This window comes from Lycorma delicatula, chromosome 1 (assembly GCF_047948215.1).
Source record: "Lycorma delicatula isolate Av1 chromosome 1, ASM4794821v1, whole genome shotgun sequence".
Classification (NCBI taxonomy): Eukaryota; Metazoa; Arthropoda; class Insecta; order Hemiptera; family Fulgoridae; genus Lycorma; species Lycorma delicatula.
In genome coordinates, this window is record NC_134455.1 from 389,757,630 (window position 1) to 389,785,188 (window position 27,559).

At 29.9% G+C, this 27,559-nt stretch overlaps 1 protein-coding gene and 1 long non-coding RNA gene across 6 annotated transcripts in view; both read left to right on the plus strand.

The window, feature by feature from the left end:
• The window catches only part of LOC142317350 (uncharacterized), a 119,072-nt gene extending 116,892 nt beyond the window's left edge, over window positions 1-2,180 (plus strand). For 3 of the 5 annotated variants that reach the window (XM_075353834.1, XM_075353835.1, XM_075353837.1), the window contains one exon: window positions 457-2,180. In XM_075353834.1, the coding sequence (XP_075209949.1) occupies window positions 457-765 (309 nt within the window). In that variant the 3' untranslated portion in view covers window positions 766-2,180. The remainder of the gene's footprint in view (window positions 1-456) is intronic. The other 2 variants (XR_012754712.1, XR_012754711.1) reach the window with 2 other exon arrangements.
• Window positions 2,181-13,596: 11,416 nt separating this feature from the next.
• Window positions 13,597-26,878, plus strand: LOC142317351 (uncharacterized). Its single transcript, XR_012754714.1, has 5 exons — window positions 13,597-13,815; window positions 16,529-16,718; window positions 17,400-18,006; window positions 19,779-19,889; window positions 25,223-26,878. It is a non-coding gene; the product is annotated as an uncharacterized LOC142317351 (long non-coding RNA).
• Window positions 26,879-27,559: the final 681 nt, after the last annotated feature.

The following is a 27,559-nucleotide window of genomic DNA, read 5'->3' on the forward strand; positions in this document are numbered from 1 at the left end:
TTAAAAAATATTTAATACATTGATGAAAAGATGCACACCACAAAAGTGCTAATTGTAAGAATTTGAAAAAAAGCAAGCAGTAAGAGATGTTTTCATTTTATTTATTATAAATTTATTGTTTGGCTTGTCTGCACATGTGTGTTCTGCTGAATCTGAGAGTATACTGAACAAATCTTGGGGATATATCCTGTCATTTGAGGCTGTGTTATAAGATATTACAATGCCAGATTTCCTAAATAGAGGCCATTATGTTTTGGGTACCTTTAGCACAGACATCCTGTATATAAAATTTTATATATGTAAAATGTGTGGGTTTGTAGATCTGATTTAACATGAATATAGAAGTAATAAATATATTGACCTGTTATAAATTTATTAAATAGTTTTGTTGTAATCGATATATTTTTATATTAATTCATAATTACCTTTTAATTATTAGTTATTTTTAATTTACAGGCTACTATCGATAAAGGAACCGTCAAGGGAATTACCAAGAATTGTATTACTTATAAGAGAAGCGTAAATAATTCGGTATATGATGGAATTATAAAAGAAAAATTCAGTGAATGTACGTGTGCGTACAGTGATGTTACGATAGAAACTTTAGTTGAAAATACAAGTAATGAAAACAAGTTACCTGTGCAGAAAGAAAAAAAATTGGTTTGTGAATATTGCAATAAAAGATTCACATGTAATTGTTTAAAGAGACACATTAGCTTTCATGCTAATATGAAAAAAAAATTGTCAAAAGTCTGTTATTCATGATAATGATATAAAAACGCGCCTTATTACCCATAATGAAGAGAAAAATTATGTTTGCAATTTTTGTCAAAAGTAGTTTTTAAATATAATTACTTTTTAAAGAGACATCTTAATACACATACAAAAGAGGAGAATTATGTTTGCAACTTCTGTCAAAAATCATTTAATATTAAATACAATTTACAAAAACATATTTTTAATGTTCATATAAATGAGGGAAATTATGTTTGCAACTTCTGTCAAAAGTCATTTGTTAGTAAATCTGTTTTATATTCATAAAAAAGTGAAAAATTATGTTTGTAAGTTTTGTTAGAAATCGTTTAATGAAAAATGTAATTACATTTAAACAATGTAATAATTAAATTGATGTAATTAATGTAATGTAATAATGAAAAATTATATTTAAATATTCATACTGAGCAAAATTATTTTGTACTTTTATCAAAAGATTTTAATCAGAGTTAAGTTTAAAAAGGCATCTTAATTGTATCCTTGTTAGAGAATCCGTATGGTCTTCAAAAATCTTATATAAGAAATTTGATTAAGAAAAAAATTAATAACATTTTTTCAAGTGTGCATAATTTAAAACAGGTATAATAAAATTTATCCAATGCATATAATTTATTTAACATTATATTTTTCTCCATTTTGTATGTTACAACTTAGGTGTGGAGGTACCTTGTATGCCTCAAACACAGATTTATATATTACTGTAGTTTATAATATGCGGGTGATGTATGAACATTTTAAGCCCAGAACCAGTTCCAATTGAATAATTTGGTAGATGCTGAGGAATTCCACTAGCTCAGAAAAAGCAGTGTAAAAAAATGCGTATAAAGCTTACAAGAGAGACTTGTTATAAAAATCACAACTTTCATGTTTTTCATGAACATTGTTTTTTTAAATGCATTTTGATAAATAACATTGCTCATGAACGAATATAAAATTCTATAAAACCTGAAAGTTTACTTCTCATCACACGTCTTACATTTTAGGTAAATCCTAAATATTAAGTAGATTAAACAATAGTTTATATATATTTATATCTATTTTAAGAATTGTATTATCGATTAATTTTCAAATAGACATTCTAAGATATTTATTTTTTTATCTAATAAATAAATTTCCACAGAAAACAGGTTGCTTCTTTATTTAAAATGTATCATTCATTTTCGTAAAAACAAATCGATTGTATTATTGTATAACCGGATGCAAGTTTATTATTTATCTTTACTAATTATGATGATTAAAACTAAAGCTACCCACTTCATCCAGCTTACATAGTGGGACTGTGTGTCTACATCCAGGTTTTGGGTTTGAATCTCAAGTTGGTTTTGAATTTTTTAATACATTACATAAATAAATTATTTGTAAGTACATGTAATTATTGGTTATCCTGTTGGATTTTAAATAAAAGATAAAATTGATTTATCAATATCTTAACTTTTCTATCTTTAATGGTCTATTAATTATTATTGTGTATGTTTGTACACAGCCTATACTCCTTATTCTTTTTTTTTCATTATCAGTGACGGGTAGGACTGCAGCACCTCCTGTTTCCACTTGATATTATCGATAACATTTAATAGTATGAGTCCTTTTTTCTCTAATTCTTTTTTTATACTTGTACAGTATATAATCCTTAAGCTTAGTGTTAGTATCCATCCCCCAGTTTATGAAAAAGATACAAAAATCTTTGTTTGGAACTGTGCGCGCTTCAAAGTTCCAGCAGTGTGGTGTTTTGCTGTTGTGTGCATGCACACATAGGAAAATGGATGGGGGGCTGCAAGGAAGAGAGAGCACTGTCGCTCCCACAGCACCGACCCTAGCATGCTAATGGAAGGTAGGTTTTTTTAAATGTGTATGGAATGTTCCTTATTCATTCCCTTTTCTAGTTTAGTCGGTGGAAGGTATAATAAAGTCAGTTGACTTTATTATAAGTAAATAAATAACAGTAATATATTTGCATTATTTATTTTGTTACAATGTTAATTTGCAATGTATGTTACTTTAATTGTGACCATAATTTATAAATGAACACATCAATAGTAAAAAAAATCTAAAAAAAGTGCACTTTAAAAATCTTAATTTTGTATTTCTGTCAAAGCAACTTTATAATTATTTTAATATGGACAACTGTTGTCAAATTTTTAATCGCACCAAATCCTTACAAAGAAAAATTTTATTGATATGATTTCTTATTACATAAAACTGTTAAAAATGTGTCTTTGAATGTTCAAGTGATTTAAAACATTTTATGAATTATTCATATTTTCAAAGTGTATTAAATAAATAGTTCATAAGTAACATCGATAACAGACACGAGAAGTAATTTTTTTTACTTAATGTATTTACTTTAACATTATTTCACATGTTTGTATTTAAATGATTAAAGATTTATTTATTGATTTAATTACAGCAAAAAGGAATTTTGAAAATCTAAAATACACAATTTAATAAATTACACGAATAAATAAATTAATAATATAGTTAATCGATTAAATAAATAAATTATAAAATACACAATTTAATAAAGAAAAATTAGATTTATCATAAAACATCTATAAAATAAATTTTTAGGCGGCTTAAAGTCACTGAGAGATTCATTGTTGTACTCAAGTAATAATGCTGTTTGATTAAAGGATTTAAATACATAAAAAGAATAATCAAATAATTGTTTATGAGAACTGGGTTTGTCATTATGAGACACACCTTTTCTTTGGCTTGTGATCTCACAGTCGGTCATTATATAGTGACTTTTGACAAAAAAAATAAAAATATGAAAAGCAATTCACTTTTAAAAACATTGAATCTTTTCTGTTAAAAGTACCTTCTTTAGTAGATTTAACAACAAGCAGTTTTGTTTATAGCATTTATCTTTAAAAGATTAGGAAGCCACTTAAATATGTATTAAATGCATTTGATATTGTTATCAAATTTGGTACATCTGTAAATTTCTTACTGTTCAAATGTGTCAAAATCTTGGTTTACATATAAATTTTAATACCATTTTTACACTCTGTTTTTAGACATTAATGTGGAAAAAAATCAGACAATAATTGGCATAGCTTATAATATTATAAAGCTAATATTAGGTTACAATAATATATTTAACAACAGTAGCTGTGCAAAAATTTCAGGTAATGTTACTGCTATTTTTAAAAAAATACATAAACTCACAAAATATTTACAAAAACATTTATTAATAAGCATACCAACTGAGCGGTATAAAAATTAAACTGTAGTATTGGACTAAATACTGCTTTGGAGACTTGTACATTCAATTACAAATAGAAGGGCCTGTACAGAAATCATTCTAACACCATTCAATTATTTGTTTAAATAAAGTAAAAGTAAAAAATAATCTGAGCTCTGGTATTGTGAGCTATAAGTACGTAACTGGTGTCAGTCCAAGAGACCTCTATTTCATTTTTTATCTTCACATTTTTTTTTATTCATGAAATTTGTTGCTCACAGATTGTTTAAACTTGACTATACAAACTTCAATTTAACAAAAATTTACATTAAATAAAATATAGCTATAAAATCTTAAAATTGTGTTCCTGCCAAAACCCTTTTAATTTCTTTATAATGCCAGTTTTTTTATAATTTTTTCCGTTTAAGCTTTTCATAGTATTTTTAAATAATCATAAACCAAGTATTAAATAGTAAAATCAGTTAAAAGTAAAATAGAACTTAGATTTTGATTTTAACAGTTTTTATTTTTCAGACTCATTTTCATTGTTGCAAAAAATTAAACTATATACTTCTAAATCTATTTACTAATGTAAAATTTATATAAAAATTATTTATTCACTGTACAAATATAACTAAGAAAAAAATAGCCTTAAAGTACATAAATATAGCGATTAAAAGGACGAAATGATTCCGGAACCGATTTAAACTTTCTCCATACTTGAAATCTCAATTAAAAAAATCGGTTTGCGCCTCCACGTTGGTTCGTCTGGATAACCAGTTAGAAACGTGGAGATTTCTACTGGTGAACTAAATCGGAATCACCTCTCTGGATCACATCCAGAGTTGTAACTCGGGAATTTATTCCCACCCAAGGCTGACTTGCCTTTGAAAGTCAATTATGGAAGGTCTTTTAAGAAAAAATCCACCGTCTGGTAAATACCAGAGAAGGCTGCACTCGGATCCGGTGGGCAGCAGCTTAAAAGATAACAATGAATCGGAGCGTTTGGAAACACCCAAAAACAACACAACTTCAAAATTGAGGATAAGACACAAGCAAATAAACTACATTGCCACTCACAACATTAATTCTCTAACTCAACCCGGCAAACTAAAAACTCTAACAGACATAAAGGACAAACAAAATATCCTAATCGCAGGACTTCAAGAAATGAGAAACACCGATCGAGAGCCGTTTGAATCTCAGGGTTACAGAATTTACAAAGGAATCCCCGGGAAACATGTGATGAAGAATTGCCCACAGTTCGGAACAGGATTTGCAATCAATCTTAAAATAATTGACTCAGTCGTAGAATTTAAGTCTTACTCCCCCAGGATTTCAACCTTAACCCTAAAATCAGCCAATAAATTCTACACCATAATAAATGTCCATGCTCCCACCAATGACAAAAACAATCTTAAAAAAGATAGAGAAGAGATGGACAAATTCTGGGAACTTCTTGACCAAACTGCAAACAACATAAATAAGACCCACACGAAGATTTTAATAGGGGACTTTAATGCCCAACTTGGTAAAGAACGAAGATATCGTGATATTATCGGAAAATGGCCTGCCCAAAAGAAAACTAACAAGAACGGCCAAAGACTTGTCGAATTTTGCAGAAACCATAATATGATCTCAAAATCCACCTATTTTATGAGAAAACCAAACAAATTGAAGACTTGGAAACACCCAGATTGGAAAAAAGGAGAATGGCAACTGGATCATGTTTGCATGGACCGGAATTATCACAAGGAGATTTATAATGTAAAAGTCTTGAGAGGAACAGATACTGGATCGGACCATTACTTAATTAAAGTTAAAATAAAATTCACCCCGCATAAAAAGAAAAAATCCCAACCTAAAAACAAAAGAGCTTATGATCCACATAAATTAATAAACAATGCCATCTTTGAAGAAACAACAAAAAAAATCAAATTAACAAATAATTTAAAAGAACTGACATCCCAACTGAAAGAAATAGCTGAAGAACTAGCCCCTATAAACCCAAGAAAAAAACACCAATGGTGGAATGAAGAATGTGACAAAGCAGTCAAAGACCGACACCGGGCTTGGATCAACCACCAAACCCAGAAAACTGAAGAATCTAACCATGAATTCACCAAACAAAGGAAAATAACTCAGAAAATTATAAGAGGAACCAAATGACAAGCCCAAAAAAACTTGATTCAGCAAATAGAAGAAAGTTCCAAGAAAACTAATTTCCGAGACTATTATAAAATTTTTGGTCAGGTTCTTCAAAGATATGAACCACCCACCCTTATGCTGAGAGGAAAAAAAGGAAATATGGCCCACACCAATAAAGAAAATGCTGAAATTTTGGCAGAAACCTTCAATAGACTCCTCAACTGTGACGACCCCCCAGAGCTTTTTGAGATTGACACTGAAACTTAACCAGTAAAAACTTCACCAGTAAATATCAACCTGCCAACAATTCAAGAAGTTCTCGCAGCCTTAAATGAAATAAAAAACTACAAAGCAAGCGGAGAAGACCAGCTTTTCGCAGAACTCTGGAAACACTCATCAGTTTATTCAGTCAAAACTTCCCTACATCTATGCCTCGTGAAAATATGGAACGAAGAAAAACTTCCAGAACACTGGACCACAGCCCTCATCCATCCATTACATAAAAAAGGGGATACTAATCCTGAAAACTACACAGGCATATCTCTCCTGGATTGCACATACAAAATCCTGTCGAGAATCATATACAACCGATGCAAAGACCAACTTGAACTGGAACTTGGGGAATACCAAGGGGGATTTAGGCCATGGAGAGGTTGCACGGAGCAAATAATATCCCTAAAACTTATGATGGACTTATATAAAAGACGGAAAAAACAACTAATAATCACCTTCGTCGACTTTAAAAGGGCCTATGATTGTATACACCGACCATCCATGCTGAATATTCTGAGAAACCTGGGCCTTCACCCTAAACTCGTAAACATGATAAAATTAACTTTAACCAATACCCAGTCCAGAGTGAAATTCAGAGGTGAACTCTCTCAACCCTTCTACATAAAAACTGGATTGAGGCAAGGAGACGGCCTCTCACCACTCCTTTTTAACTGCGCCCTCGAATTTGTCATGAGAAAATGGTATGAAATAAATCCCAAAAATATAAAAATGGGTACTAAGAAAAACTCCATCACACTAAATTGCCTAGGATTTGCAGATGACCTCGCTCTTTTAGCAAATAACATTCAAGAAGCCAAAACACAAATCATGAGCCTTCAAAACCTAGCACAAAAGATAGGGCTTCATATCTCTTTCGAAAAAACTGAACTAATGGCCATAGATCCTCTGGTAATAGAGCGCATTACGGTAAACAATCAGAAAATTAAAATAGTAAAACAATTTAAATATCTAGGGGAAATAATAACTTATAATTTAAATGAAAAAGTGACATGGCAAAACAGGACAAATAAAATGATTAAATCCCAAAAATTAACTTGGTCAACATATAACAAAAAATGCCTTTCTGCTAAAACAAAACTTAAACATTATAAAACTGTAGTACAGCCAGAAGTCACCTACGGAAGCGAGACCCTTTTCAAAATCACTCAGAAAAACCGAATTGAAAAAATTCTGAAAATAGAGAGGAGAATTGTCAGAACGTGTATCAATAAAAAACACCAAAAAGAAGGCCAATGGTGGATTGTGCCAAATGAGGTGGTGTATCGAGAAATAGAGCCTGTTACTGATACTATGCGGAAAAAAAGAATCTCTTTCTTTGGTCATCTCATAAGGACACCGCAAACAAGACTGTCAAGAAATATCATTGAAAAGCTCTGGTTCCAAAAGCTAGAAGTAGGATGGATCAAAGAAATTAGAGAAGATATGAAAGAATTGGGAATTTCCCTGACTGACCTACAGAATAAAACTGGAAAAATTACAAAGCTAAAAGATAAGAGCATTAGATTTAAACAAAAGACAGACAAACGACAAAATACAACGAAGAGGGTGTTTACGGATGAAGAAATACTGGGCAGCTCGAAAGAGTAAAATAACACGCTTTTCTCAGAAAAGATCCAACTAAAATTGACTTAAGTGGTCCCATGTTGGCCGTAAAAGCATAATAATAATAATAGCGATTAAAAAATATAAATTTCACACTTCATAACATGTGACAAATTTTTTTTAGAACTTTCCAGACAAATTGGAGCAGTACATTTCTGACATGGATATTTGGTTTTCTTGTAGTTTTGTAGGGCAAAATGCACATATCTTCAGTTTTTCAAACAAATTGGGTATTTCTTGTGAATTTTCTGACACGTTCAACATTTTAAGGATCCTTTTGATTGTGAACATCAATTCGTGTGGAAGATTTCTAATGAGTACAGTGCACTTGCAGGAAAGTAAGTGACTTTGCCAAAGTCTTCATAAAGTCATGTTGAGTATCTGATTGGGTAAATGACTGGTGAAGAATGCAAGAATTTACACCACTTCCCATGTCGACAAGCGTGAAGAAGATTGCCATTGTCTACCTCTGTGTCCTTCGAAAAAGGTTGTGTACTTTGCACACTTTTGATCAATTCGGTCAACACCTCCTTTGGTTAAGCTGTAAAATGAAATTATTTCAGGCTTATCAGTGTCGGGGTCATCATTCTGCGAGTGGTGCATTGATGACACTAATACAACAGCTTTCAACTTTTTCAGTACATACGAAAGAAGAGTAATGTTCTCAGTATAACCATAGAGAGATGATGTTTGCTTGCATTTTACTAGGCTAAAATTGAGGAAGAATTTATTTTTTATTTTTTTTAAGTTCCAACATATTTTAACTCTCTTTAAGAGCTTGTTTACTATTTCGATTGAATTAAACCAATTGTCCACCGTGACATTTCATGACGTCTTCCTTCAATTGATTTGACGAGCCATTGTATAGATTGTGTTGGAATGCTGAATTTTTTCTCTTCAAAAGTTAAAGAGTTTTTCTATCACTGCTTTTCCCTGAGAAAATATATGCGTTATATAAATAACAGCTCCTGGCCTCTGCCATACATAAAAATTTCACATCATACTGCTGGTTTTCGTGGCATGTACGTGCGACCCTGAAAGGGTAGTAACATTCATTCACGCAGACTGTAGGACCCAGTCTATAATAAACCTGTGAATTCTCCAAAAATTTATTAAAAATTCCAGATATTGCTGCTGTATCATCGTTTTTTTTCTCTCTTCTCAATCTATTGAATTGTTAAAGCATAAAGACACCAAAAGAAACAAAAATCTTTTTTTTTTAGTCATTGTGCAACGAAACACATCTCATCCAGTTCCATCTGTCTCAAGTAGTCGATAGATTCATTACTAGATTTGAAAGTAGCAGTATAGCGTAGCAAACCAATGAAAGTTTTCAGTTCAATCATATCTAGATCCTAAATGAACGATAAGTTTTTCTTTTGTACTTTTCTCTTAGTTTTTGTTATTTGTTCGCATAAGAATTTCCTCTAATATTTCTAGAGTAAAAAGAAGATTCCAAATGTCTTCTATGTGGTTTTGCTCCTAATAATTTTGCCTTTGGTTTCAATCTAGGTAGTTGCAAAATAATGTTATGCAGTCTTGTTCGTACATTAACAGATGGTTGTTCTTTACTCCACAAAAAAAAATTCTCTTTCCATAGAAACAGGAGTAGATATTACGTCTTGGTGCAGTCAAATTTTTACCTTCAGCTTCTTCCTCGATTTTTTCCTGTCCCTCTAATTCTTGGTTTGTATCATTTTCAGCCCTATTTGCTACATCAACTTCATTATTTTTGTGCTTCTTGTTCTGATTCTGTATTGTGATCACTTTCGCTTAGATAATCTGGATCATTTTCGCTATCATCATCCCCATCAAATTCTTCTAGGACATTTGAAACCATTTCTTCTAAATCCTTTTCAAAATTTAATCAGGTACCTTGTAAAACACGACACAAAGGACCTGGTTGTAGATCAATGGTATCATTACAGCTTATTTCACTTATATCATTCATTGTTAAAAAAATTATTATTAAGAAATATTTTACAGAACTAGAAACGAACTATTAAAATGAATAAAAAGAAAAAATATAGGATAAAATAAATAAACAGTATAAAAAATTAACTGAAAGAAAAAAGTATTAGCATAGAAACTATTATATACAAATCAACCACTGAAAGCACTACGAAAAATGTAAAATTAAAATAAAAAACTACAGCAACGATTAAGTTAGTAACAGAACTGGTGTCACAATAACTCACCACATAATATGACAAAAAAAAAAAAACATGATCTTCACAGCAAGTACTTCGCATAACACCTGGAAGGTAGGTAAAGTGGGTCGACCATTGATCCAATATTTGAGGAAGGGGAGGGAGACAAAAAATGCCAGCAGTCTGCGAGATGTATGATACCAGTTAATGGTTAAACAAAAAATAACTATTAATAACATTCTAATTTTTTTTTTTAGTTATTACTATTAAAACTATAATTTACCTGCCAGAAACTAAAACAATAATTTTTATTATTTTTCTTTTCTACTTTTAGAAATATATGGTGAATTAAAAACAAGTAATTCAGGAGGTAACAATCAAACTGGTTTGTCTAATTTTTTTTAAAACTAAGATTATTGCTTTGTTATTGGAATTAAAGTGAGAATCATTCGGTCAAATAATGCTTTTTCATATAGTAATTAATGTAGAAAAGTTAAATTTCAAACAGTACGTGTTTTGTTCATAACCAGATTTCATTCGTAGAGTGATTTTTCCAACTAACCAACTTCATTTTCAATCGGCTGATAGCACATTTCATCACAAACAAAAGTGTTCCAAGCCTGGTTGTACATCACAAAATAAAAAAAAAAAACAGTTTTAAGAAGCATTCTACGTTTCCTACAAAGTGTTCTGAACTTCAAAGTGTGTGGCCATAGCTTCCTTCCTGCTGACAGAATTTTTAGCATCGCAGAATAAATCATACCGAAAAACTAATAATCTTGACCACAGAAGAAAGTAGTCTTTGCTGAAAACAATATCCACTCTTATAAAACAAGACAAATAAACTGTTTTCGTAAAGGAATAATTCAGTATACAAGAAGGTTCTTATGATGATTCCGTTGCAGTTTTTAATTAATTACAAAACTTAAAAATTTTTTTGTGTGTTAATATGGCTTTTGCAAAGTAGAAGTGTATTTTTAAATATATTTAATTCTTAAAGAAAAAATAATTTATTTCATTCTATATCGTGAAATAAAAATTTTCCATTAAAATGAATACATTTGTTAAAGTTACCATAGTAATCGTTAAGATTAAACATTGTTGAAACTATCATATCATAATATGGAAAACATTGTTCATTAATCAAAGATTTAAGTAAAGACATAATTTTCATAACAATATTAGTCAGTATTTATTTCAATAACTTCTTATGGTGAAATTTCTAATTCTCATAACATCACGGGGTAAGTCAATGTTGAATTTTTAAACGTATAAATCTTTTTTTAGAAAATCAAATTATTAGGTAATTAGAATAAGTTTTTCATTATTTGCGTGAGATAAATTTTTAAATAAATACTATTGTATGTAATAATCTTAGAATGTGTGATACTCTATTGCGCTGTATATGAACTGCTAAAAAATTTTAAAAAACTTAGATATTTTAGTTAGGTGTGTGTCTAATATTTGGTCAACCTCACATTGTCTAATTGTCTATTTCTAGTTCATATAAAATACATAGATAAACTATCAGCAATTGATTACTGTTTATTTTTAACAAATTTATTTTATTTCAAATTGAGATAAAAAAGCTCAGTTTGAACAAGTTGTTTATTAGATACTACATTTTTAATAGTAATCAAAAAATTCTGTAAAAACAAAAATTATTTCAAGCAGGCTAATGAAACAATTTATAATATAAGGGTAATAAAAAATTCTCAGTTTTAGAGTAACAGGCAAAAAAATTCAGTCAAACTCAGTCTTTGGTTTAAATATACATATCACATCTTTCATATTTTTGACAATTACACTCTTCGTCACTCTCTTCTTCATCAGATGTTGGATGACCAAAAATTATTTCCTTTTACCACTGTAATCATTCATCAGCAAGTTGTTCACCATCCCAATTTTCATCAAATAGTTATATAGGAAGATTGTTGACGTGATTTTTCTTCTCACTACTGGTTGTATGATCAATAGAGACATTTTCTAACAGAATTTTCTTAAAATTAATGTTTCCTTATTCCTTAATGAAACATTGTTTTTCTTCAAGTCGATAGTCCCACATCGTTTAACTATAATAAATTTTTATTTCTAACAGACTTTGTTACTTATTAATCTTTTTTCCTTTTAAAGTTCTTTTAAGCTTACTGATAGTTAATAATTTAGTAATATATATTTAATCCTTTAGTTTTAAAAAAACTTAATCTTTATCAAGTTACTTTACTTGTTCTTTAGCATTCAAAATACTCTTCTGTGGTCAAGATAATTGTTTTTTTCTGTAAAATTTTTTCTGCCTTGCCAAGAAAAACTACTATCAGCAGGAAAGAAGCTATGGCCACACAAAGGGATATTATATTAGGAACAATTTTGTTGTGATGAAATGTGTCCAGTAAATTCTAATAACAAAGAAGAATTTGCACATAGCAATAATCTCTTTGAAAAGAAGGATTAAGCACGGTTTGAATGTTACCTCATCAATTTAAAAAAAATACAGTTCTTAATCGTTCAGGCTGACAACTTCAATAAAATATTAACAAAAAAGGACAGGAATTAATCTACATTAAATAAACTACTTTCTAAAAGGTATTATAAATATTTTTTTTATAAAATTGAAACTTTTTGTATGCAATCTTTTTTTCGGTCATCACCTTTTATGAATTTCATTTTTCTACATCCATTTAAGAAATATACAATATGTATGTTACTTACAGACTTTGTAATTCATCTGTTAGGAAGGGCCACAAAAGTTATTAAATACAAGCTATATATAAAATATTATTCATCATAATTGATTAAATGAAGACAGTTAATTTAACTTTCGGTTCAAAACTAAAGGAAAATGTAAAATATTAATTTACCTTTCATTTAGTTTCAAAATCGTTTCAGATTTGCCTTATGGCTCTGTTTTGATGGATTTCTTAGTCTGACTTTAGAAACAAACATTACTCAATGGAACACACTTTCAACACATAAACCAGATCAGAAAATCTGTATGTAAATAATTTACAAATTCCATAACTTAACAAGTAAAATAAATTCAAATAACTCCAGGCATATAAGTATAAAACTATATGAAAAAAATAAACCTAAATATAAATTCTCGGAAATTATTTCTCCGCAACATTTTAATGAAGTTACTACATGATATGAATTATAAAAAATAACAATTAAATCTTTGTTTACAAATAAAGACTTGTAAGATCTATTTCCAACTAAAAATATTACAGTAATCAATTTGACATGCATGAACCTAAAAAATGTTTAGAACTGAGGGTAGAATCTTTAAAACAAAATTAGCAGCTTACATGTAAAAAATTACATAACTGGTTGAAGTACCATCTGAAATATTTATAAGCAGTTATAAATTGTGTTGTGGTGTATGAAATTTAACATTTTTATTTATAATAATCAAATTAATACATATAAATATATTTTCCAGTGAAAGTTAGTTTTGAGTATGTCAAGAATCGTCAGACTTTTTAGTGTCACCATGTAGATGTCGTCGTACACAAGGTGTAGTTCATTTATCATATTTGGAAAGATGACACAGTTTCTGATACTTCAGCTGGTGAAGTCTGTTTCTATCGATACTGTGTTAAGTGGTCAAATGTATAGTCTGTTTACATCTTACTTAATTTGGATGTGTAAGGATGCTAATAAAAAGTAAGTAGAAGTACTCGTATTAATTAAAATAAAAATCAAATTAAAGTAAAATTCTAATTTTTAGATTTCCACACCTCGTTTAATACAAAAAAAAAACATTTTTATACGTTTCAAATTAATTTCATAATATTTTTTTAGCTTTAACCTGCTCAAAACCTATAATGAAAATAAAATAGATAATACTTCAACATTTACAAATGTTTATTATTATCCCTGAATTGATAATAAATAATTCTGATTAAATTAGTTTGCTTAATCTACTCCAAGCGGATGAAAAGGTTAAATCTGAAATAGGTTTATTTATTTTTCAGTTAAATTGAGTTAGTTTATAAGGCTTTTCACAATTACTAATAAGAGGTGGCTACAAATAGTCTAGATTTTTTCCAAAATACTCTGCATTATTTCTATATATAAGAAAGGCTTTCGATTCTGTCAATCACAGACTCCTTCTAAAAAACCAAGAAATGCCGGTTTCAGAGGAATCTGTGGAAACTGGATTGCTAGCTTTCTGTCAGGTAAGATCCAGCAAGTTAGAGGTGGAAATTTTTCAAGTAACAAATTCTGCGGATGACACAGCTTTAAGCTACAGGACAAACTACAAGATAAACTACAGGATAAAAGTGAACTTTGTATGATGATCTCCAGAGGCTTAGCGTGTGGTTTGGGTACAACTCTTTGCAGCTGAATACAGAAAAGATTAAGTTAATCAGTTTTGAATTGAGATAAAATTTGGAGGAACCATTGGTCCTACAAATGCATACAAATAGTTGTAAAGCTTGCAATTGGATCGGTGAAACTGACCATATGAAATATTTGGGAATACCTGTCGATTCTGGACTTACATGGGCAGCTCAGGTACAAAAATTATAGTAAGAACTTGTGTATGCGTGTCGAAGTCATACCTATATTTTTATAAGGTCTTTATCCACTTTTTTATCAACAGCGGATAAAAACAACAAAATTACTGTTGGCGAGTTAACAACCAATGATCAGTTGGGAACTTCATACCACCAAGTCCAAATAAAGATATTTGTTGTAGGTTTTACCTTTACATAGCTCCTCGACATTACAACACTATAACTTTCAAAGGTACTTTCGCAAACCACTCATATCATCAGTTTGACATTATGGCGATGTTATGATTAAATGAACAAATGAAAATATATAAAATTTTTTGAGTAATGACCATAAAAATCTGCTGGATATGAGTTATGTGAATAGTTGTAATTTACTGTGGCTTTACTCAAAATATCATCTTCAAAAGATAACTTGTTGTATGATCATTTTATGTGTCGAATTTGTAAATACAGTATTTTTCTAACAAGTTTATTTTTTTATTGTTACCGCATGTTTCTAAAATTTCTAAGTCGGTATAGTATGATTATGTTGTAACAGATGGTCAGCTATATAATGGTGGACCCGGAGGTTAAACAAAAAAAAAAGGACAGCTTTAACCCACCAGGTTGATCTAGTAGAGAACACGTTTTCCCAAATCAGCTGATTTGGAAGTCAAAAGTTCCAGCATTCAGGTTCTTGTAAAGGCAGTTACTTTTATACCAGTTATAAGACTGGTAGATCGTGGATACCGGTGATCTTTGGTGGTTGGGATTCAATTAACCATACAATTCAGGAATTGTCGGACTGCAACTGTACAAGACTACACTTCATTTACACTCATCATACATATCATCCTCCTTCATTCTCTGAAGTAATACCTGAACGGTAATTCCCGGAGGATAAGGAGGTGAAAGAAAAAAAGATGGTCAGCTGTAATAGAAATGCCTCTCTTCTGAAATAAATTTGTAACTTATTTATTATTATTCTGCTGTAATGTTTGGAAACTGCTATTTGTTTTATCATATTTGTTTCGTTTTTAGTTATCTGGGTTATTATTGTTTGTGTATTGCAACAGTCTAAAAATTAAATTTTTATACGAGCCAATGTTTTGTAATCATGGATGATTAGATTCCTCATGTATAGTGGTGTGATTTATGGTTGGTTTCCTATAAACCGCTATTTCTGTAATGTTGTTTCCATTTATTTCAATTTCAATGCCCAAAAAGTGTATTTTCCTGTTAATTTCTACTTTAAACTTGAATTTTAGTTAAGTATATTTTTTTGAGTTAAGTATATTTAAAATAGTCATATGTTGTCATTTTTCATTGGATTGTATATGATCAATGTGTCGTCCACATATCTAATCCAGAATAATATTTGATACTTGTTCATAATATCGTTAATTACAATGTTTTAAGAAAATTTGAGACATGATTGCAGATATAGGTGAACCCATTCATGGCAACCCTTTCGTTTTAAGCAAAAATTAATTTTTTACTTTATACTTTTTATCTACAAACATTGAAACAAATAAAATAAATGAAATTTATGATGGCATTTTGGAGTGTTAAAATACTGGAAACTTCTATTGTTATTCATTCTGATGTTAACAAGGTTTATTGGCATACATTGGGTAATAATTATGAGTATTATTCATTTATTGCAATCAAAATAATGTGATTGTAACTCCCACACTTATCTTTTCTCAGGAGTACCTAATGTCTCTTCCTCTTTAAAAGAAACTGTAACAACAAATTGTGTCGGACCTAGATATAGAAAGTCTAATAATAAGAAACTTTAGAATAAGTAACTTTTACTAGTTTTTAAGTACAATTAACGAGGAGAAATAATCAATAAATGAATAAAAATTTTCCAGGAAGCTGTTTGTGGAAGAAGTGGGTAAATATTAGATACAACTGAATAAAATACCATAAGAAATTAACTGACTAAAATAACTGGTTTTGGTGCAACTAAACAACACAAAAATTTGTATTACGAGGAAACTGCAGTTTATAAGAAAACGTTTGGCTTATCGATCAACTACATCAATATTCCTGATGATACAGGTATGTAGTAAGGATTATTTTCATTATAAGAGCTTAGTTTAAATGTGATGTGTTAAATTAGGCTGACCAAATGTGCCGGAATGAAATACTTGTCTTTGTTCTGGGAATGTGTGTCCTAGATACTGATTTTTCCTGCCGGAATTTATTTACTGTAAAGTATTAATCGTTTATTATTAATAGTTCTAATAAACTAATGTATGTAAATAATTACAAAAAAATGTTTTACCGAACAGTTTCGTAATTAAAATAGACAAGATTTTCAGTCAGATAATTTGGTTATACTATTTAAATTCCAATAGGATAGATATTTAAATTTATAAACGTTTTTATACTGTACCAGCAGAATGTAACTGGGCTTTTAAGCTGATAGATAATGAAAATTATCTATCTTCCTTTAAAATTATGCTTCTTCCTTGGGACGACTAATCCCATCTCAGCATTACAGACTAATCCAATATTTAATTTTTTTTGGTTGATTTTGGAAAAAATGAAACGGCTACTGTGTTAATTATGTCTTATTTATAGAGTAAATGTTTTTTCTTTGACTTAATTAGAAATGTAGTTAAATTATAAGCTAAGATTTTCCTTTAATTAATTTTTGTACTGTATTTGTTTGAGGCATATCAAGCCGTAGAAAGCAATTGTCTTTTGTAACAGTTATATTATAATTTTCTGTTACAGATCAGTCTACAGTAAATGATGCTGTCGCTGTTGTTAGCCCGTAGAAAGAAACAATGGACTGAAAAAAAGAGGAAAATAGTATCTTGTGAATTAGACAAGAAAATGATGGCCAGTATCGATTCTTCACTAGACCAGGGTCAAAGCAGAATAATCAATTTCTTTAATGGAATTGTGCACCAACGGTGGATACATTTTTGGTACCATAAATAGAAAATCTGGTTAAATCTCTCCGAAATACACCACTCATTCTCTACGAAATACTTTAGTTTCTTGGCCACAGTATCCTGTTGCATTCTACAGCATCATACCATCACCAAACTGTGAGAAATTCATCAACATAAAGTACATGGAAAAATCAAGAGCATTTTACAACTAGCCCTACAGTGCTACACATTTCACATCACTACACAGAATGTTTATCGAATTGGTCTACTTGATACATTACTCAGTTGTTTTTCAATACAACGAAATGGTCGACACATTTATCAAGCTACATAAAGTAATTAGCACCACCTAGCGGGTTTATAATAAACATGCGGAAAAGATGACTCATAGCCCAAGCCAGTTGCTGGTTTTTTAAGAGATTCTTGATTGCATTGCTATAGAGGTTTGTTCCATTAGACTGTTTTTTTTTACTGTTTTCAATATTTCAGTTTATTTTAATTTTTTATTATTATGTGTTTATTCTTTTGACTTATTTCTTTTTGCTTATATTTTTAATTAAATTGTAGATATATTTTTATAATTTAACATCATTGGAAGAATAGAAAATAATTCTTGTATAATTATATTGTAAGAAGAATGACTTTTCCTTATTTTATTGTTTCCTTTTTCCCCTGCTCAAATACATACAATCATTAATGCTACCTGAATACGTCAAACAATACTGCTAACAATAAATACCGCAGGTAAAGAAACATCATTGTTCCAACTGGCAGCATCATAACGAACCACGTTTATAACTTGCCCTGTATACACTTTTTGACTTCATATTTAGAGTAAATCAATAAGGCTTCAAAAAAATTTTCACAGGCTTTAGATAGTGCTACAGCATACCTAGTTTTCAATAAAACTGATTTGTTAGTTTTGGAGATTTTCAAGCGACAGGATTTTATACACAGTCTACAAAAAAAACATAAGGAACCACAATTTAAATGAATTGTATTTTCGTACTCCTCATACCTCAAAACGTAAAGGAAATTTACTCCCACTATGCAACAGAAAGTAATACTGTACTTTTGTTTGAAAAGTCAGTAAAAATGAACATTAATGATAGGCTTAGTATTTAATATTCATTAATGCATTTTCTTATATTTTTATATTTGTCTAATATTTTAATTCAACACGATAAATGTGCTGCTTCTATTAAAGTACAGATCGATCAATATCTCTCAAAGCACCTATTATGTAAATGACCATTAACAAAAAGTTTCATACATAATGAAACAAGTCAATGCACAGAGCACAGCGAATGGTGCACAAGGGTAGTACAATTAATTCCATCACTTCCGTCAATCCAGTTCTATTAGCAAAGCTATCTGTTTGCTATTGGAATACATAAAGTTGCTTTATATATAAAGTTTAAAAAGTTAGATTACTAGTCATCAAAATAGAAACCCATTCCAAATATTTATTATTTTTAGATCCAAACTCCAAATTGAATAGCAGCAAAAATATTTCCTTGTAAGTTGTACATCTGTGTATACCCACTAAGGTCAAACACAACATATCTGGATGAATATGAAATGTCCGACTAAAATTAATATTTCTGAATGTAATCACGCTTGGTGGCACGTCCCTTGTGTCATAGCTGTTTGCATCCACTTCTGTCCCAAACTTTCTATTTTGTTCCCTTGTAGTTTCTAAAATGAACCATTTTGAGATAAGAAAATTGAAAAAATCTTTTTAAGAGTTAAAAACTCTTAATGGTAAAATTTTCATTAATTCAAACCCCAATATCTGAAATCAATTCAAATGAAATTCCCTTCCACATGTTAGTTAGAAGTGAAAATTTGAACATCAGTTTCCTATATGTAGAAGTCACTCAGTCTAGTAAGACCCAAGTTAATAATTAAAATAGACGTCAATCATATACAAACTAACAGGATCTATTCCCTCCCGCTTTAACTGTTTTTCTTGACGTCTTGAGTTAAAAAAACAATTTGAAATGATAATACATTGTTCTCTTTTGTAATACATACAATACTGTGAATCAAATAAGAAGAAACAATAAAAATAAACTAATAGCCCATACTGCTTCAAATTATAATCAAAATATATTTATAAAAACATTACATTATTTTTTAAATATAAAAAATCACAAAATTAATATATAAGTAAAATTAACTTTAAATCATATATATATATTTTACTTTTCAGATTTTATGGCACTTGTTATAGCAATATTAGTCATGTTTTCGACAACGATATGCTTTGGATGTTACTACCATGTTATAATAAAAGATAAGCAAGATCAATACATCTATGCAGGTACTGGACTATCTTCAAATTTATAGATACCTTTTTAGTGTACTTGATTATTAGATATTACTACAAGGTAAATATCAAAATAATTAAAAAAAAAAAAATTACAAAGTTTAAAATGTAATGCACTGTAAATCATAACTAGTAAATGAAAGGAAATATTTTGTAACATTACATTACGCGATGAGCTTATAATGATAGCCATTAATTCATTGTAACTCTCGCGAAGTTTGACACTCGTTTGGGTTAGTGCTTTCAAATTAACCTCTTCTAGCTAACTACTAAATCGGATTAAAATCAGTACAAAAAAAAACAGATACATTCAAACATTTGCTTCTTTAGGAGGAGTATGCTTTTGATTGGTTGAACACCTGTATAAAAGGTAAACTGACTTGTCACTATAAGTTTCAGAAGCTGTTCACAATGTTTTTTTCTGCGAGTTTGTTCTTTTGTGTGAGTTTGCGTGACTCTACTGTAATAATGTTGCCTAGTTGTGGAGTAATGTATCCTATTAGCTCTTTCAATGTGCCTATCTACGTGGAGATGCTTGCTGCATAATGCAGCGGTAATTTTGAATCGATTAATCCATCATCTTTGGTGCTTCTCAACAGTTCCAGAAACTGGTCAACTGTTGTAAGATTTATCTTCAATATTTGCTTTAATAGCTTCTGATATATAAATTTTTTTTATTGCCCATCTACTTACTGTATTTATCACAGTTCATTTTTTTGTACTGTTAAAAATTCACTCATTGTATGGTGTTGTAGACGATTTTAAAGCAGGCGTACTGTTAGTAGTAATAGCAACTGACAGAAAATGAGTGGTCATGGATCACAAGTTTTGATATATTAGCGGTAGGGGTTATGTTAGCGATATGTTACCTGTCGCTTTATGCGATATTTTATTTTCCTGATATGTTCCCTGTATGCATACATTTCAGTCACCCCTCATAATAGTAATAAAAATTTAGAATAAAATGTAATCTTTTAGAAGGTTTTCAAATAACAGGAAAGTATTTGCAATTAATACATCATTTAAATACATTATAAACTGATATAATGTATTAACATGTAACTGGTATAACATATTGTATTAACCCTTAAAGTCTCAAGGTAACGATATATTGTACATGAGTGCTTGTGCTAAAAGTCTCACCCGTCCGATATATCGGTATATAGTTTTTATGTTCATATATTTCTTTACGTTTACACTAGATCGCTCATATAGTCTCTTTTCTTAAAGCTTACAATTCGTAGATATCGATAGCGTAGGTTGTTTTCATTTTACGATACATATTTTAGAGAATTATCGATTTCAAAATTCCGATAATCTGATGTAAACAGAAGTGTGTTCCGTGCATTCATGGTTATGTTTTGGTTACTCCATGCGTTTATAAGGGATTTTTTGTTTATAATTTTATTAGAAATAGAGTTTCAATTATAATGTTAGTTGTAGTTTTAGTTACCATGATCCGTAAAATATTCAGATTTATTCGTTAGTTCGGTTTTTTTTTCTACAATGTCCGGGCCTAGTAGACGTCTTACTGATGCAGAAATTAACTTTTTTTTTGATGATACTGATAGCGATTTCGAATTATCTAGTGACAGTGGGGCTGAAGAAGATGATGAATTAATCACAAGCGATAGTGATGGGGGATTCAGAAGATGAGGCATACAGAAACATCATTGAACCGGAACATAATGTCCCAAAACATAACTCCCCGGCCCAAAACATATGCCTAATCCAGGTTCCACACCTATAGTTTATTTTTATTTATTATTTACACTTAATTTATTTCAACTGTGATGGTGAAAGAAACCAATAGATAAGCCAATCAATATTTAAATGCAAATAGAGATAGGCTGTCTGAACCATACCGAAAATGGAAAAATATTACCATTTCTTAGCTTGCATACTGAATATGGGGATAATTTGAAACCCTACTCTTAAGAAGTAGGGTTTGAAAATGGAAAAATATTACCATTTCTTAGCTTGCATACTGAATATGGGGATAATTAGAAACCCTACTCTTAAGAATTACTGGAGTACAGTATCATCACAGGCAACCCCTTGGTTTGGTAAAATGTTTTCAGCGCACCATTTTAGAATTATTTTTGAAATTTCAAAGCATAAATGTTACAAAAAAAATGGTAACACAAAAATTTCAATAACTCTGTAAATAATATGAATTTTTAAAAGAAAATTTTTTTATTTTGTTCACAAATAAGTTTATTTTTTAGAAACAGTGATAGATTAGATATAAATAGCAAGGATATTTGGTACTTAACGTATTAACGCCACCGCAGCAACAGCTTTATTTAAAAACAAAGTAGTCAATCGGATTTCAATTAGTCAAAGTTAGCGAGCGAAGCTCGCTAATTAACACCGTAATTTTTTGTTTATTTATTTAATAAATTCAGTAATTATTGCAATATTTAAATAATCAAAACACTCCTGTTAATTAGTCAAGGTTAGCGAGCGTAGGTTAAGTTTGGTTAAATTATATTTATAAAATAAATAAATTTTATAACCATTTATTAAAATTAATAAAGACTGTTTTGAATCTGTTAAACTCTATATCGGCTCATTTTCCACCGAAATCTGATTGACTACTTTGTTTTTAAATAAAGCTGTAGCTGCGGTGGCATTAATATGTAAGTACCGGATTTTTTCAAATAAAGAACAAATTCAGTATTTTTTTTTAATGAAAAAAGTTGAATTTTATTTATTAAATAATTAATCAAGGGTGCAACATCATTTTGGATCTCAGCATCACAATCTATATAGTTTACTGAGTAATTACAATTTTTTTCATAATTTTATTGTGTATATTGTTATTTCTGTGGCATTTCTACCAAACATCTACTTTTTCTGAAAAACGTGCTTGAGGCTTTTAACTAGTACTTACAAAATAGGCTTGAAGCCATAAAGGTTAATATATCTTTAATTAACTGAAGATAGTTACTGTAGACTAGAGAAGATGGCAGTAATAACTATCAAAGGTAATCAACAAACAGAACTTACATTGTTTTAAAACTAACAAAATATTTTGTTAGGCTGCTCTGATTGCATTTAATACAATGTGCAATGCGGACTTAATACTGTGACTGGTAATGCACTTAATATTTGTGCAATATGCACTTATTACTGTGACTGACAAATAGGTAAAAGCAGCACTATTAGAGCAATGTTTAACTTGAGTTACCTTTCAGATGGCCGATAAACTGATCTGAAATCCTATCTTTGATGTAATAAAAAATTTAATCTTCTTAGATTTATTTATTCAATATGTTTATTCCTTTAAAATCAGTTAAAATGACGATATGCCTCTAATACAGCTGTAACTGTACTTATTGTTAAACATTTTAGCATTATCAGAAAAAGATTAGGTAAGCTAAGTAATCTTAGCAGTTTTTGGATTTTTTTTATTGGTTTTTCTTGAAGTAAATTTAAAATTCACATTAGTTATAATACTCTGTAGAAATTTTTGATATTCCAAAATTTTGACAAAACTTTTTGTGAATAATGAATTATTTTCACTATAAAATATTTTATAACAATTTTCAAATATTTTTAATATTGTTTAAAAAATATTGGAAAACGCAATTTTTTTAGGTATTGTAATTTTTATATATGTACATTTTCAGCACAACATTCTGTTATGTCTTTTTCTAAAAATTATAATTAAATGTGCCAAATTTTCTAGCAATATTCATATTTCTAGGAACGAGTAAAATATGTCACGTAAAAATAATCCCGATTGATACTCCAGGAGGCGGAGGTAGATTTCACCGGTGCTACGTAGGGAATAAAAAAATTTCCATCTAAAAAAAAAAACTCCAAATTTACTCAATACGACAATGGTTGCATGTGGAAAAAGTTTCATGTGTTTAGCATACGACAAAGCAATATCTTCTTCAAAGCAATATCATCTTCTTACAATTCCAGCAATATTTTGGTCACCCTTGCCATAAGGGTTGGTCATATAAAAAATTATTTCAGTCAAAAGTTTTAGATAAACAAAAGTTTAGATAATGACCACTTTAAACTGATTCGATGCTGTGCTATTAAGGGAGGTATCTGATTTTTTTGTCTTGAAACACTACTTTTTCTTCCTCCTGGGCCAGTGGTTGGTGATATAAAAAAACTTTACTTAGATAACTTTAAACAAATTTGATATTTTACTTAATAAGAAAGTTGTAGCAATATTTTATTTTTTTGGAAAAAGCCCCCCCCCCCCATTTCCACCCCTCGTGGTCTGACTTTTTCCATTAATGAACACGACCGATATTTTGGGTCGTTGTATATTATGTTTTTTTTTTTCAATTTGAAAGTGAATGGTGCAAAATTACGGCATTATTGTGTCCACAAGAAAGTGAAATATATAGATAATACATACATATAAACTTTTGAACTGAGGTGGTTTTGGGAACTGGGGGATGTGAAATGTGAAGATATGTCGACATTTTCCAGAAGTTAAATTATTGTACCCATTACAACAGGTAGCTTTCTTATGAAATGTACTTAAAAGTATAAATAGTTGGTTTTTTAATTTTCTTTCATAATTTAGCTGCATAAAATAACTACTACATAGTTCTGTATATAAACTGAAGAGAAGAGAAAACCAATATTTTATTTTTCAGGTCTCACTCTGATATCAACTGTAAATGAAAAAAATACTCCATCATATTCTAAAATTATATCTAATAATTATAATATAATTACAAAACCAGTGCATAATAATTCTGTCGGTAATAAAACAAAATATAACATAATTATAAAAATAACATGTTATTTTTTTTTATTACTGACAGAATTATTATGCACTGGTTTTGTACACGAAATAAATTTAAAAAAAAAAAATTTGAAAGAAAAAGAAACATGGTCTTTCCTGTTTCAGACGGTACATACATTACAAAAACAATGTAACATTCAAAATTTAGCGATAAGGAGTTAGATTGTGCATTGATGAATTATATATATTCTTTATTAAAAAAGATTGCAATTATTTATGAAATACAGAATTACACATAGTATAATCATAAGAATTGAAAAACTAGTATTTACACAATCGGAAATATTAGTCAAGCAACAAATTAACAATATTTGTCATTCAATTTGAACGATAAAACCATGGGGGAAATTGGGTGGGAATAGTCTTCTAGAATTAGTAATGCTTCAGAACGAGATGTAGTAATAATATTATAAAAGCAATAACCATCTAAAATTTTTATTTTTCTACTTTATAATACATATATATATATATATATAACATTCATAGTTCATAAACAAATTATTCTGTACTAATAATTTTTTTTCTGATCTGTTTTTCCTTTCAGAAATGTTAAGGTGGCATGTGACAAATCGATTTGGATTGAGTTTAATTCTGCCAACAAAATGTTACATATTTGATGGTAAATGAATACGGTTCTGATAAAAATCAATAAGAAATCTTCATTCATAAGGAGTATGTGTAGTTAGGAGGTTGGTAGAAGGCGGGAAATAGAAGATGACGATCCTCAGTTTTGCCAACGTTTGAAATATTTGTTTATTGAAAACACTGAGACAACAATAAAAAAGTTTCATTCATCAAATAGTAGGCAGCAGTTAAGTAGCTAGCAGACAGTAGCAGGTGGAAAATAGATGACAACATAAAATATTTGTTAATTGACAACACTGTGAGTCAACAATAAAAAAGCTTCATTCATCAAAAGTAGGCAGCAATTAAGTAGGTAGTAAGCAGTAAAGTAGATATGTGATGTAAGCGAGGTGGTAGGCAGTAGTAGACAGGAAATAGAAGATGAACATAAAATATTTGTTAATTAACAACTCTAAAAAAAGCTTCATTCATCAATAGTAGGCAGCAGTTAAATAGGCAGTAGGCAGGAAATAAAAGATAACAAAAACTATTTGAAATATTTGACAACACTGTGAGACAACAATAAAAAAGCTTCATTCATCAAAAGTAGGCAGCAATTAAGTAGGTAGTAAGCAGTAAAGTAGATATGTGATGTAAGCGAGGTGGTAGGCAGTAGTAGACAGGAAATAGAAGATGAACATAAAATATTTGTTAATTAACAACTCTAAAAAAAGCTTCATTCATCAATAGTAGGCAGCAGTTAAATAGGCAGTAGGCAGGAAATAAAAGATAACAAAAACTATTTGAAATATTTGACAACACTGTGAGACAACAATAAAAAAGCTTCATTCATCAATAGTAGGCAGTAGTAGATGAGAAACGAGTAGAAAAGATGAGAAAGTCAGTAGATGATGAATCCTCAGTTTTGCCAACTTTTGAAATATTCGTTAATTGAAAACACTGAGACAAAAGAGAGTTTCCCACAGTGAAAACAGAAATTCCTAGGTGGCCGACACTGTGTATGCAGTACCTGCGCCCTTGAGGTTATGTTAACGCAGCACTAGTGCCTCGGTAGGTTAGAAACGAACTAGATGAAGACACTAGCAGCAGTATGCAGGGTACAGTTAGTTAATACATATAAAATTCATTTCTGATAAACAATAGACTCTACTAATATTTTTTTCCTGATTCATCTTTTGTTTCACACCCCTGATGCTGACAAATATTCTTACTTAATATTCATATTATATTTAATCAACATTTGTCGTAATGTAATAGTTACGATGGACTACAGAAAACTACAGTTACCCATGAAGAGAAACTCAGTCTGTCCGATCATACAATGATTTTTCCCATTCACAAAGAACATGTAAGGATAAAAAAAAGGGCAAATAACACCCTTGCATTCTTATAACAAATGCTACAACACACAAAAACCTAGTTCGGAGTCAAGATTAATGGACGGTTAATGCTGACGGTTAAGTAGAAAAGTAGTAGATCCTGTAAAACATTAACTGCATCAGGGATTTGTTTGACATAAACACCCTACCTGTCCTGTCCTGTCTAGTTCCTGACCTGTCCTATCATCACTAGGACTAGGTTCAGGTTCTGACCCAACATTATCTTAGGTAATATTTTGTCATTACTATTGGGTGGGGGGGGGGGTTATTATGGGTAACATAAGGCATGGATAGGGGTGAATTGAACATTTGATCAGCATAAGGATATATAGGGTTTTGGTGTGATTTAGCTAATAGGTGTTTGTTAAGGAGTAGTAGGAGATAAAGTATGTAAAACAATGTTGTGATAGGTGTTATCTATCATCAAGTTTTTGATGTAGTTAATGTATTTGCAGCATTTGCTGCTTTTCAACTGACCCGTCGGTATTAAATCAGCACCGGTTGCTTTGATTACAGCTCTGTATGCCTTAATTTCACATTTATTTGTTTTATCCGATTGCTTCAAGTCTGAATTTTTATAGAATAACAATTGTAACAAACTAGGTCTAATAATTGCTCATCAATATGCATTCCCTTTTGGTCAAAGCTGACAATTTTCTCTCATATTTAACTTACATCTACTTTCTTGACTCTGAACAATTATCATCCACTATATTCTTTATACACTTCTCTACTTTTTTACACACGTTGATAGTTTCACATACCAACAGTCTAGTAATATACTGAAGTAAACAGGAAATATCACCGTTTACTGTTATCCAAATGTATATTATATATTATCTATATCAATAATATATAAAAAACAAGAATTATACAAAAAAGATAATCACTCAAAAAATAAGTCATACTCCAGAAAT